This window comes from Synchiropus splendidus, chromosome 5 (genome assembly GCF_027744825.2).
Source record: "Synchiropus splendidus isolate RoL2022-P1 chromosome 5, RoL_Sspl_1.0, whole genome shotgun sequence".
NCBI classification, from domain to species: domain Eukaryota; kingdom Metazoa; phylum Chordata; class Actinopteri; order Syngnathiformes; family Callionymidae; genus Synchiropus; species Synchiropus splendidus.
Window position 1 is genome coordinate 13,700,051 of NC_071338.1, and position 14,152 is coordinate 13,714,202.

General features: G+C 44.0%; 2 protein-coding genes across 9 annotated transcripts in view; both read right to left on the minus strand.

Moving 5' to 3' along the window:
- Nucleotides 1–3,074, minus strand: part of fam189a1 (family with sequence similarity 189 member A1) — a 59,408-nt gene extending 56,334 nt beyond the window's left edge. For both annotated transcript variants that reach the window (XM_053866364.1, XM_053866363.1), the window contains exon 1: nucleotides 2,451–3,074. In XM_053866364.1, the coding sequence (XP_053722339.1) occupies nucleotides 2,451–2,702 (252 nt within the window). In that variant the 5' untranslated portion in view covers nucleotides 2,703–3,074. The remainder of the gene's footprint in view (nucleotides 1–2,450) is intronic.
- A 947-nt stretch (nucleotides 3,075–4,021) lies between these two features.
- The window catches only part of tjp1a (tight junction protein 1a), an 85,827-nt gene continuing 75,696 nt past the window's right edge, over nucleotides 4,022–14,152 (minus strand). For 3 of the 7 annotated variants that reach the window (XM_053866449.1, XM_053866448.1, XM_053866447.1), the window contains 11 exons: nucleotides 13,729–14,079; nucleotides 12,651–12,902; nucleotides 10,874–11,683; nucleotides 10,724–10,806; nucleotides 10,451–10,627; nucleotides 10,287–10,387; nucleotides 9,956–10,212; nucleotides 9,709–9,863; nucleotides 9,329–9,549; nucleotides 8,342–8,485; nucleotides 4,022–5,479 (listed from right to left, as the gene is read on the minus strand). In XM_053866449.1, coding sequence (XP_053722424.1) covers nucleotides 5,385–5,479; nucleotides 8,342–8,485; nucleotides 9,329–9,549; nucleotides 9,709–9,863; nucleotides 9,956–10,212; nucleotides 10,287–10,387; nucleotides 10,451–10,627; nucleotides 10,724–10,806; nucleotides 10,874–11,683; nucleotides 12,651–12,902; nucleotides 13,729–14,079 — 2,646 coding nt within the window. In that variant the 3' untranslated portion in view covers nucleotides 4,022–5,384. The remainder of the gene's footprint in view (nucleotides 5,480–8,341; nucleotides 8,486–9,328; nucleotides 9,550–9,708; nucleotides 9,864–9,955; nucleotides 10,213–10,286; nucleotides 10,388–10,450; nucleotides 10,628–10,723; nucleotides 10,807–10,873; nucleotides 11,684–12,650; nucleotides 12,903–13,728; nucleotides 14,080–14,152) is intronic. The other 4 variants (XM_053866453.1, XM_053866451.1, XM_053866450.1 and 1 more) reach the window with 2 other exon arrangements.

Consider the following 14,152-nt stretch of genomic DNA (forward strand, 5'->3'; position numbering starts at 1 on the left):
CAACGTAATAATTGTTGTGTTGCAACTTCATATTTATTGTCTCTGCTTGTTCAATCTGCAACTGTATCCCACCTTCACAAGTCGTAACCCGGCGGGACTCCTCCCCCCGGTCACCAGTCGGCACCGCTAAGACCTCCGCTTGAACTAAACAGTTGCTGAGAAATCCGACATCATAAATACAACCCGACACAGGCAGAGCCGACCTGCCAACGCCACTCTCAACTGCATCCATGCTCGTAAACACCGGGTGAGGGAGAGAAAAACGGCTCCTTCTTGTTTTCATTAAGCAGAAATGTTTTCTTCAGCTCTGAAAGCTCCACAAAGAGAAAATGACCTAAAACTTGCTGAATTAATGAGCACCAAAGCTCTCAAGTTAATTAAGACTTGATTTGTTCACATTTTAAAGCAAATCCATACGTTTTTAAGAGTTTTCATCTGCATGAATTATGACACATAAAACACAAGCCGCTCAGGACATTGGAGAATGAAGCATAAGACCATTCAAACATTTCAGTGAACAGAATTTCCTTGAAAACAATAGTGATTTAGATTTAAGAAACAAACGTTCTACTAGACTCTGTACTGTGTAGAAGTCTTCAGCCTGTAAATTCCATGATACTCCCTCTAACCACAGCCACACAGTAACATGAGTGGGAAACTCCAGTGATTCAAAATACTGAGAAACGTCTTCCAAACCAGGTGTGAAACTGTGGTGTTAAGCAAATCACAAAAACATTTTTCACAGGTCCGTATAAGACGAGTGAGAAATAACAGAATTTGATTGGGGCATTCCATTAAGTGAGGCTAAAATGGCCACCTCAAGTTTGGGTTCAGAATAGGACTTGCCAGAGGGCGCCGGAGCTGTTACAGCATAAACAGTAATCCCTCACAACGCAGTTTCATGGGGCTTCTCAGCTTGAGTCGCTTTCACTGGGTCCGCTGCAATGTAAACCCGTACGACTGCATACAGGAAATCACAGTCTAAACATGATGTGTACATATTTTTATAAAACCTTGGGATGGTTAGAATCAAATAGATGAACTGCATTTCTGACTGACCAACAAGCACCCGAGGTGGTGTAGTTTTTGGTGCGCTGTTGATGTTGTGCCGACTATGCACATTTAAAGCACAAAAAGATTACACAACGTGACTTGGCCCTAAGGACTCACAAGTGCCTCGTCCATTGGTTGGGCAAAATTGAAAGTTGTACGATACTTCCTGACAGAGCTGTCTATCTGTGCCAGTGAGGGAATGTCATGAGCTAGTACAGTGACTCACTGAGTCACTACACCTTGACGTATACACTCTTACTCATACATTTCAGGCCACCAAAAGTACACATCATTACCAGTTAACTTAAAGTCATTGACAAGACTATTCACACTTGTGAGTGTCTCTGCCGGCAGTCTGTCCAAAAACAGTGATTCAGTGTACCGATTGTTAGGTTTGTGCTTCACATAACAATTATTATAATAAAAAACAAGCACCTTGACTTGAGTTCACAAGGAAGATGAATCACTAGGTGTCAGCAACTCTGCCCAAGGAACGGAGTCAAGAATGCGCACTGACCTTTGAACCCCACGGTTGCATCCTTGTAATTGTACACTCCCACACATGTAGACACACACACACACAGATGGTCCTGATGCCACAGCAGAACCCGCCCCCCATCCCTCACCCCTGCACTCTGGCCCTACGCCTCTATAATTAATGGACCCGCTTCTCTCAGGGGTCTCCGGGAGGAAATCAAGCACACTCCTCATGAATACAGAAACAAGCATGAAATTTTAAAACACAGAAAAAGCAAAACATCAACGGCGATCCCAAATATCCTCCTGTGCAGAGCAGTGCGAGTCGGACAAGGGTGACGGCCCATGCTAATTAGCTTAGCATGATGACAAAAATGATGATGGTTTTTAAGTTAATTCGGACTTTGAGCTGGATAGTTTAGACTGATGGTAAATCGTAAAATACCAAGTTGGATTTCAATGTTGCTTCATGTGCATGTCCCACACAGAGAAAGTCACATTTGTCCACCAGTAATGACACAAAACTAATATTCTGCAACACAGTTAGTTAGCGCTTGTTAGCTTAGCTTCGTCATCGATCATAAAATGATACTTATCAACTGTTGAATTTGTTGTAATGATGTCATGTTTCTCACGTCGCAGTTACAAAGAAAAAAATCTTTTTTAACCAACACTTAAATAAACGAAATATTCTCCTGGGTTAAAAAAAAAAAAAAAAAAAAAAAAAAAAAGACACAACTGCATCACAAAAATGACGACGTGAGCTAATTATCTTAGCGGATTCATAAATCCCCAAATATTTATCGATGAATTTAGACAGACCAATGAACTGGGACTCAAACGTACGTGTCTGCCTCACACACACACACTGGCGCGCGCGCACACAGACAAAGTTGTCGCAGGCATCCAGAGGTACTCACGGAGAAACCAGCCCAGAAAGGGCACGAGTGTCGGACCCTGGGCGAGGTGGTGAGAGCCAGAGCCGCAAAGCTGACGGCCAGGATGAGGCTCCCCAGGAGCATCTGCGAGACCCCCAGCGCCAGCATGATGCGGGTTCGGGTTCGGAACTCCCTCAGGCGAGACAGGCTCCGGGACAGTGACGCGGGGCTGAGGGAGCCCGGGCCGCCGAAGCTGCTGCCGCCTCCGCGGGGGGGCAGCGCGTTCACCGGCATCCTCGCTCGCAAGCGGGGAGAAAATACAATTCTGGAAGGAGTTTGTATCCAAAAATTCTCAGGACCAACTCGGAGTCAGGCTCTGGCGTCCTCCATCAATTGTCAGCCGGAGGCGGGCGAGATGAAACGGCAGCAGAATTACCTTAAATACGCGAAAGGGGCTCCAGACAAATGAGCCATCGAGTCAAGGCTCGAGCGTGCGCACGCGAAAACCACCTCGGATCATGTCGCTGTCACCAGCTTCGTCTCGCTTGGACCTGCGGGATCAGCAGTCGCAGAGGCGCAGGAGGGGAGCTGCGGTCACCGAGGACGAGAGGGAGCTGCTCTTCAAACACGGCGTCTGTGATCACACGATCCGTGTGGCAGGACCGCGTCTTCTGCCCGGGAGGTGTGTGTGTGTGTGTGCACGGCGGTGAGATTTACTACCACGGGAGGTGGGACTTTACTACCCACCACGTGAAAACGTCATCGGATTGTGCTGCTGCTGAAGGCAGCGCACACGACGGTGCTTTTTCGACACTCACCGTAAACACATGAGTGCTTCACAATACACCGTGCAGGCGCCAAGGTTACACTGCCTGAGTCGTAGTCTGTTTACATGCGACTGGTTTTCTGTCCAGGGTGTCCCTTTCATCTGCCGAGAGTCGCCTCATCTGCTGTTGGCTACAAAAGAAATACAAGTACGTGAACGCACCATACTCTCCAGTGTGTATTTTAGCCATGGGACAAGAGAATTTCAGAAAGGATTCATCACATACAACGGTTTTTTAGTCTGTTGAAATAATTAAAATCTTTGGAATAAGAGTAACAGGACTGCCAACGTAGTTCACTAAGTGAGTGTAGACAGAAATGTATTCGACACACGTACAAGATGTTGATGAAAATTTTAGTAGGAAACTATAATAAAACAAAACGTTGAAACGGAAAAAAACAAAACATGAAAGGGAAGTTTAAAATTATAATAAAGGTAAATATAAAAAAAAATATGCAAAAGCAAAAATACATCATTTGAAAATCGCAGTAGAATTTTCGTAATGGTTTAGAATTGTGTCCAACTCATGTACATGTCCCTAAATAACACATGAATACAATGTTTAATTGACGATGTATGCGTGTGCTACTACAAAACGAATTGTTATTTTGGTAGTCGCTTCATCCTTCGAATGTTAAGACGACAGTGCTTTTTTTAAGCTCACAAGCGCCATCTGGTGGACATGTTTTGTCACAACTACCTTTTTTTTTTTTTTTTTTTTTATACTTCCGACTGAATAAAAGAAAAGTAGGGGCACAACAAATTCGTTGAATGAAAGCAGTCTCAATTTACTTTAAAAATGATTTTATTTATTAATACAGTGGTATATTTAAAGTTGTGTTGCAGGAGAAAAAAAAAAGTCAGCCACACGTGAAGAACTAATAATCCAATTAAAGCTGTTAAGTCTAGAAATAAAACGGTACTGGTGTGCCATACATCATATATCGTCTATGAGTACAAAAATACATTTAAGGGCACACAATACAGCATCCAGTATCACAAATCAGTGAGGGGACACTTTGGGAGCACACCCTTCCAACAAGAAAACGCTTCTGTAGCCCAAAACACTTTATTTGAAGAAAGCCTTCTGTGAGCTTAAACTGAGTGTGAACGTCCTGGTAGAAAAAGTCGTGATGCATTATTGTCAGGTTAAAAGTTCCAAGGCTCGAGGGTATACAAAGATAGCCGACGGTCCACTTTTCAAAACATGTTTTCTCTGTTTTTGTTTTTTTTTTATACAAAAAAGAAACAAATTACAAAAACGTTCATTTACAAACAAAAGAACCAAGGCAATACGCTAGCTTTATTTACAGCCACTTCTTCTCCGTCCATGTTATTGGAAGTAATGCATAGCAGATAAAAGAAGAGCAAACCGGTGTTATCCTTTATCAACTCTGTGTTGAACCAAAACCTCATTTCAGGCTCACCGAAACATTAAAATATTTATTAACTTATTGTGTCAATTGTGACGTGAATAATTGGCAGATAAGGCATCACTGCTTATTGGTGTGTGTGTGTGTGTTTGTGTGAGTGCAAAAAAGAGAGAGAATTAAAGAGAGGAAGTAACTGAGGAGGCCACTGGACCTGAGTAAGGAACATGCATAGATCTCCCTCAGGATGGAAGGAGAGGCTTGGAACTCGGTAAGAAATCAAGCTACAAAATACTCCTGTCAGAAAAGGAAGGAAGAAAAGGAAGAACAGAGGATTCTACAAGTGGGCTCCTAGGTCATTTTCCTTCCAATTGCTATCTGAAAACCTTCAATTATTCCCTCAAAAAAGGAGATCTAGAGTCATATTCAGTCACTAGAACTGACAAAGAACTTCATGAGTAAAATTTTCTTCTACTCTACTATATATAGCATACGCATATATAGCATAAATACATCAAGAGTTTTTGTAATTGCTACACAGGAGGTTCAACTTTGAATCTCATCCATGTATAAATTTACATTACACCATATATATATATGGGGTCTATCCATGATGGGTGGGGGTCATGCATCAGTGGATTCATTTCACATCAAAAAACTTTTATTCTCTTTTAGTGTCTTTGCTTCAAACAGCACCTTCTTCATGTCTGTGTGAGAGGGGCGTGAGGAGTGCGTGTTGTAGTCATGTGTGTTGTCGTCCGCTGTAGCCCCGGCCCGGATTTAGAAGTGGTCAATGAGCACAGAGACGCAGTTGGCTCCCACCAGGTAGTTGGGGTCTCCGGGGAGGGACTTGTTCTGCCAGCTTTTGGGGTCACCTGAGGAGGACACGCAGGTGTGAGAGGGCGGGTTAGTGAGCAAATTGACAGCAAAGAATTCCGGCGGTGCGACAGCCTGCTGTAATAACAGCACAGTAAGATTTTGCATGAAATTCTGTTGGTCAAACTTCAGGGGCCAAAATGCTACACAGCCAGGATTTATTGAGCAGCCTACAGCAGACAGACCGAATCAGTCTCCACTGGTTTCCAGATGATTTCAGATAAATTGTTAAGATTTATAATCTGCCTGCTGAATGGTATTGAATTTAATAGCTAGTTTCTGACTTGATGATTCGACCCCAAGGCCTCGAGTCTGACACCAGCATATTAGTGCCACGGTGCCTTTCACGACCCAGCAGGCTCGTAAAGTCATGCATTGACACCCACTGTAAATTTATGACTTGACAACTGAAAAAACAGCCTTTTTCAACCAAAACACATCACAAAATTTATTCTGTACATAACACATTTAAGTTTAAGTTTTGAGTACACAAGTCAGTGTTCAGACTGAAGAAGATACCGTAAATTCCAGACTATAGAGCGCACCACAATATTAGCTGCACCCTATAAATTTGAGAAGTAAAATAGATCTTGTTCATACATAAGCTGTGCCAGTCTATAAGCCGCAGGTGCAGTGGTGCTGTCTGCGGTGTAGAAAGGTCAGCGGTGCACCCGGCTGAAAAATGCATGAGGATGCCTTCTAAACTAGTTTTGAAACAGGGTCCAGCATGGAGATTGACTCATAAAACAAACTTGACAATGTTCTGAACTTGAATCATGAACTCCTCACATCTTTTATTTACATTAAAGTGCTCAAAATGGGCCATTTTTGCTCGCATCCCCGGTCCTCCACGAGATGGGCTCTGTTGGCGGAGCTGTGGATACACGGGCGAAAAGAGCGCCTTTTGAGCACTTTAAGGTAAGTGAACACTGCCATGTTACAAGTAGATTCATCACATTCATGGGAATACACATCGAGGTCGTGAACAAAGTCATACACGACACAAGCCATGTTGAGACTGAACATGAAAACCACTGCACTGAGTGTATTTCCTGTTCATTCCAAGTGTGTGTTCAGTGAAAGTTAATTTAACAGCTGACTTAATTCTGAAGTTGTTAATTCCACAATGAAGGACATCTACTACTATCTATTGTCTTGTGATGCCCAGCTAATATCTGCAGCAGAGTGGATCCAGCTTTGCCTCACAGACAGCAGCATGCACATCAGCAGACAGGAGCCCAGCAGGGATCCACAGTGAGTTGTAAAAAGGTGCCAAAAAGGGCAACAAACGTGAGGAAATCAAAAGGTACATGCGAGGTTGGAGAGTGGCCTGGCCTCACAATAAGAGGATTAGCCCGCCGCTGCATAATCCGCCCACTATTCAGCAGGAGGAGGACGCGAGCCTGCATCACAGTCCCAGTCTCATCCTAAACATGAGGCTAATTAACAGCCAATCCTGAGCAGTGGCAAAATTAACACTGCTCCTGACATGGGCTGAGATGGTTTTGAAATATACACGCAGATTTTTCTTCTTCTTCAGATTCCTAAAATCACCAAACTTGAGGATAATGACTTTATAAAATATTGTTATGGACTAAATGGTGAGGAGTTTTGGAATCATTCATCCAGGTTTCCTACACACCGTAGGCACTATGAACTTTGGAGTTCCAGGAGTGACTCAAAGCCAAGCTGATCCTCGGTGATGAGAGAAGTCATTTAAGGTGGTTTGAGCATCTTCCCAGGATACCTCCATTGGGAGTTGGTCTGGGCATGTGCAACTGGGTGAAACCCCATGTCAGTCCCAGGATCAGCCAGACAGAAAATGTCTCCAGGTGCTTCACTTCAGTTGCAGCTCCAACATGCCAAGTAATCTATCCATGTTCTATTTTGCATTTCAACATGAGATCTTCATTCACTCACTCAGACAAACATGAGTGATTTAAATGCCACAGGCAGTTTGCAACTCACCAGAGGGATGAGAGATATTACAATTTTTACAATTCTCACTGTTTTTCATGTTTTGTGACAGACCTCAGAGATTGTTGAACTTCAGGTAAATTGTTTTCTACTCACTGAGCACCGGTCTTAGAGACCAGGAAATAGCATGTGGATCAACAAGGAGAATCTCCACAGTCAACACCAGTTAAACCCAGACACACAATGCCTTTTATTGAGACCAGAGCCACCAGGTTGCCAAATTTCTATTTAAGATGTGAATATTGATCTGATCAAATAAGAGGTTGTATTATTGCTCATTCAGAGATTCGAAATAGTTGAAGCAGGGCAGATCGATGCTAGAAGTAAAGACGAACTATAGAAAAATCATGCATCAGAAATATATACATTTAGGAGAATGATTATAGCTCAAGAAAACAAGATCTACAAAGTTTCCTTTCATGCAGATAAACACTTGACTCGGCAGTTTAAAAGTTTGATTCAATTGATCACAGAGCTTCTTCAGGTCCGGCTTTGGGTGGCTAAGTGAGAGAAGAAGAGACGTGCGCCTCATGAACCGATGGAATAAAAGCATGCGTCTGATGGGAAAGAAAAAACTTCATAAGCATGAAAAGGAAACCAAGAATGTTCAGCTTGAAACAGGAAAATGAGATGCAAAAACACACATTGATGTAGATGAACACATTACGAAAAAAAGAGAAAAAAAAAGATGATTCAATGATGGAAGCTGATCAAAGAGTTTCCCTCTAGATTCAGTTTCAATATTAATATTAAGTGAAACCAATTCATCGCAACTGTCAGAACGCAATCTAGAGGGAAATGTTAAACCACAGTGACCCACAATCATGAAACAGTCACAGAGCCAGCCCAAAAGACCCCGGAAGAACTGAGAGAGCACAGCATACCCGACGAGGAGTCGGAGGATTTTAGAGCAAAAGACCAACCATCAGGGGTCATTGACGCACAGTGAGGCAAGCGCAGCTCCACGGGCTTCAGGAACTTGAGACCGTGAGGTCCACACATCACCAACGGGCTGAGCAGAGTTTCTCCTGGAAACCATACAAACACAGAGTCAACATCGCAAGAGTTTGCACCATCACTCTTTGGCATCTAAAATTACATCCTAGTAATTCATTAGGAAGCACTAATGTCCCGCTGGGATTGCATCAGTGTCAATACTGGACTTGGATAAAGAAAAGTGGCGACATCTTAGACTGGGGAGCAGATATGACACATCAACAGACCACTGACTTGCTTATGTACTGTTAAGAATAAGTAATTATGATATCATGAGTGAAGTCTGGGTGACCATTCCAGCGTGAAATACAGTATAGTCACGCTAGCTCCTCATCACTAATGCAGTAAATAATGAATAATAACTGGCTAATACACACAGGAAAAAAGTCGTTTATTTATGGTTATACATTTCCCCTCATCTAAACTTAAACTACAGAACTTAATATTTAATTTAATTCAAATGCTTTTTGATTACAGCAGTTGAGAAAATTCATACAACTACATGCTTCGTGGTTGGATTGATTTAAACCTACACAAAGTAACAAGTCACATGCCTTCATAACTATAATAAGAATTTAACAATCAGCTAACACGCCTTCAATCGGTTATGATTGGATGGTTGAGGTTGCTTAACAAAATTTAGGTCAAAAGTCTTCACATGAATTTCATGAATCAGAATCAAAATCATCAAAGACAACTCAGGACCAACACAATTTTAAAATGCATAAATATAATCACAATGAATTTTGTCCACACTGTGTACGAGCATCAAAGTGAGGATAGTGTAACCAGAGCAACTATTCATTTACAGGAAGATTCTAAATCAACGTCAGAGGTCAAGAGGCAAAGTCAAATGCCATCTTCCTTTGAGGTACCTTTCTCCTTGTCCAGTGGTGGCAGGATGCTGTTGTCTCTGCAGACCTTGAAGTAAATCTCCTGCTCCACACCTTCGGGAATGGCTCCTTGTGGGATAATGATGCTGACGCCGGTCTCTATTGAGCTCAGGACGCCGCCATTAGAGTTAAAGATCCCTCTTGCAGTCGCGACGACTGTGTGACCTTCATCTTCGTCTTCATCATCATCAAGGGCAGTGGGGCTGGAGACAGGGATGTTTCATTTAGTAACACACACTCGTGGTATTAAACAATAGCCTTGAGAAATTATTTGTCGTGAAATCTCACAGACTACGGGGCCTCATAAGATATGGATACCCCTGAGTTTTTGAGAAACATTACAGGCTTGTGTGTATGGTCACCTGACTGGAATGGCTTTGGGGACAGCATTGATGTTATTGTGCTGATACATGGAGCGGTGCTCCATGGTTCTGGTGAATGTGTCAAGGCCACTGTCGTGGTCTGTGTTCTGGGGTTGTGAGGTGATCTGGGGCTTCACCGGACTCGTGGTGCGGCCCTGTAAAAACAAACACAATTGAAGAAACCGCGGTACAAAAGACAGTAGAAATCCTATGTCGATATCGACATTATGATTTTAAAACTACTCACCTTGGAAGCAATGTCAGCTTTGTCGTTAGGCAGTAGATTGTGGTTAAATTTAGGGGTTTCAAACTTGCGCTCAAAAGGCCTGGCGGAGGTGGTGTAGGGTTTGGGCACATAACGGTTGTAGCTAGACGCCGACAGAGTCCCAGTTCCTGTGATGGACTTTGTGTGATCACTTGTGCCATTGACTGGAGACTTTTCTGGGAAACTCTTGTGAGGCAGGAAGTTGCTCTGGACAGTGTCCTCGCTGGCCGAAGGCTTGGCTTTGGGGACAAATGAGTGTCAAAACACAACTAAACATCATCAATAGGTTGGAATATGGAAATCCCACTTGTACCTTCTGGTTTGGGCAGAGTGGCAGGAGGCAATGCAGGGGTCACCTGCGGGACTGGTTCATATTTCTTGTCCACTGGCATGAGCTTGTCTGTAGATTCCGTCCTGAAGGAAACAGAGTGGAAATTCAGGAGATCCTTTAAATCAGGTAAATTAAGTCACCATTACCTGTTGTAGCTGAGGGATGTTTGTGCTTGTGATTGGGGCTTTGCTGGTCCTGTCTGTAGTCTGTCGAAATAAGACAACTGTTTTCTGTAGTAGTCCTCATCCTCATCAGGATTGTAGTGGTTGGACCGCACAATATCATCCGCTACTTGAGAATTAGGCTTCTGTGGCTCGGGGGCTCTAAAGAACATGGCAAAGCAAAAACATCATTGGCTGAAGAACACTGCACTCAAGGGTGGATCCAGAATTTAGGCAACAATAAACAAAGGGATTTACCTGTATGCCTTTTCTTGATCCAGGTTGCTCAGAGAATTTGCTTTTGGGATTATTCCTCCAGGTTTCAAGGGTAAGTCATTGGCCTGTGCAAAAATGCAAATTGTTATTTCAAAGCAAAGAAAACCTGAAGAGTTTACTTGAAGAGTTTACCTTGTTAATAGCTGGATCAGACGAGTCTCTTGCTCGGTCCACAGACACAGAGCGCTTGTTCTCAAACATCTTGACTCGTGTCAGGACAGACTGCGGCCGCATCGCTGGGTCGTCCTCGGCTTGTTTTGGAGGTTCCGCAGGTGAAGGGGAGGAGGATTCAGGTTTGGGAGACGGCATGGGGCTGGGTTGCGAGTTCCCAGATGCAGGGTCATACTGGTGTTGTTTGAACCCTTTCTGCAGCGGTGCCGGTCCCTGGTTGTAAGCAGGCCGGTGGGCATTCGGCTCAGGAGAGCGGGAAATTGCACTGTATGCGCTCAAGTCCGGGTTATAATGCAGATCTTGTCCTGAAGGAACTGAGGGATCCTCGTGACGAACCAGGCCCGTTGCTGTGGGCTTACCGTAGCGAGGACGGCCGTCGAAGCCGTGCTGAGGGGGTGGCTCATCGTAGCGGAGCGGTGGGGTGTACTGAGAGTCAGTGCCATCACTGTACGGCAAACGGTGTTCAAAGCTCTGGGAGTTGGCAGTAGAGTGTGACGGGCTGTAGGGGTTCCACTGCTGCTGCTGGTCGTACTGAGGCACACTGTTCTCATAGGATGCGTGAGAATCATAATTACGGTACTTTGGTTCTGAGTAACCACCGCCACTGCTGACTCCACTGCTGCTGACATCATACCTACTGGGTGGGTGGTCATAATCTCTGTATGGCTGCTGATCAGAGTGATACCCCTGCTGTGGGTTGTAGGCCACAGGCTTCATGCCATTCCCATGTCTTGTTGTGTTGTCTGCAGTGTACGGATCCTTCGGAAACACCTATGGAACAGAACAAAAGAAAAAGTTAGTAGGATGATACAGTCAGTAACATTCTGAGCGAATATGAAGTTTGGGAATATATTTGTAGTGTCATAGAGGAAGTACAGTAGAGGAGACAAGAGAGGCAAGACCTGAAATAGAAAAACTGAGAGGGCTGGGTTACTGGTAAGAGAATGTCACAGCTTAAAATATATTTTTTGCACTCCCACATCACTTCAGCAACTACAAAATCAACTGAGAAGTTAGAGCACAAAACAGTGGGTTCTATGTTTGTTTCAGCAAATTGTTTTTGCAATTTCAGCCAATAAAAAAATGTTTTTCCTTCAATTGAACACAAACATGTCACCCACTGTATTGGCGCAAACAAAAGCAAATCCAATGTCATAAAAAAAGTTGCTATTTTACAGACACAAGAAAAACCTCAATGAAGTAACTATTAATTTTCCACTCATAAAATATTTGGTTCAATGACAATGTTTGCAGTCTGTCGAAACAATTTTTTTTTCTCTAGCAGTCCTCATCCGGACTGTGGTGGTTTAATGACAAAAAAATTGAAATCAATTGGAAAATCAATGGTTACTTTTACAATGAAGATGTCAAGAAAAAGCAAGCTGCTATTGACAGCACGAGTCGTCTACGATTGTTCGAACACATAATAAGCCAAACATGTTGCGGCCATGCATCACTAGGAGCTGCAGGAACTCCACTTCACTGTCAGCAATTCTGAAACCATTTTTTGTTCTTACAGGGACACAGTCCAACACATGCACACACTCGCACAGTGACATGTAAGTTCTTCTGGGCAGCACTGGCGCAACAACATGCATGAAAAAGAGAGACAAAAGCTTTGCAGCGGTAGACATGGAGGTTCGCAGGCAGTAGCAACAGCAGCACAGGAGGTCGGTCAGGTCAGATCGAGCTGAGCTGGGCCCGGTACCGGAGCATCAAGAGACAGTCAAACGGATACCTTGGATTCTGAACTGGTCTGTCCAGACTGCAGAGGTTCTGGAGGGACGATCTGAGTGGCTAGCTCAGGGGTGGGCCTCCTAAGTGAGCCAGGCTCAGGCATGGGGCTTGGTTTGCTGTGGCCAGCTGCAGGAGCCTCGGCAGGGCCCTGACCCTCTACACTTTTTACAGTAACGTCGGCGACAGGGGTTACTGTTTCAGCCAGCGGCTCAGGCTGCTTGGGGACGCTAGGGACGACAGCGGCCTCTGCTTTCTGTGAAGTGGTTCAGAAATGTTTAATAACACTTAACGCTGCAGACCTAACACCTACAGCTAGCTTCACGGCCTCTAGAGTAGGTACTGTTGCATCCTCTTTGCAGAGAATTTCCTGAACAACATGCCCATATATATTTCTGAGGTTCCAAACATATGTAGCCAATTTTTTCCTCTCTCAACCATGCGCTCAACGGTGGTTGAATTAGGACAAGCTTTCCACGTGAGAGTATACTACTTGGCTTTTAATTCTAGGATAACAAGACAGTTATTCATCTTTCTGCTTTCTGAATGAGGTACAATAACATGTCGTGAGGGTAATAGATTTGGCAACACCAATAGCAAATTTGGGTGGTTACAGTTCATGTGAACATGGGGTTACTTATTAACACTGGCACTTGCATGCAAATAATACTTTTTGGTGCGTCACAGTCTCATTCATAGGTAGGGAGTGCACATCGGTAAATACTGATACAATAAATCCTCAGACAACCAAATCAGCCATCATGTGGAGTACAGATGACAAGAGGAACAATAAAAGTTCTTGTCCTTTGAAAAAAATAAAAAACACACTCAAAAACATCAAACAGTTAACAAGTTATTTCAAATATATATAAATAGTGATGAGGTATATGGGTGTATTTATATATTGCTACGATAAGTATTGGACCACAGCTGGTGTAACTTCTCACAGATAATATACGATAACCTTTAAATACTGCTATATATAATCAGGAAGGATTTCAATAGCGCCTCCAGAAAACCCTTCTAACGCAAACCACGTCCTCCAGACAACAGGGGAGACGTACAGCTCTCAGAAACGCTACCTGCTGCGGTGCGGGAGCCTTGAACCCAGCTGGGTCGATGCGGTTGAGAGGGTCCGGCTGCAATGTATGTGGGTAGACGACATAGCCAGGGGGTTCCTGGATGACAGGTGGGTCCTCACGCACAGGCTCAGAAGAGCGAGTGATGGCAGGCTCGATGGGTGGCCCCACGTCATCATTCAGGGTTTCATCCAGCTCCTGGTCCGTGTAGGCTCCTCCCTCTGTGTCTGTGTCTTCATAATCAGAGGTGTGGCGGCTGTCTGTGCTGTACATGGAATACTCGCTGCCTGGGGCTGACAGGTAGGACAGACGGTCATCGTGGATATCCAGGTCATCCTCTGTTGCTCCGTCAGCCTGTGTGCCATAATGACAAGGAGAAATGGCCACATTACATGTCAAGAACCAAACACACATGAAGGCCAAGCGA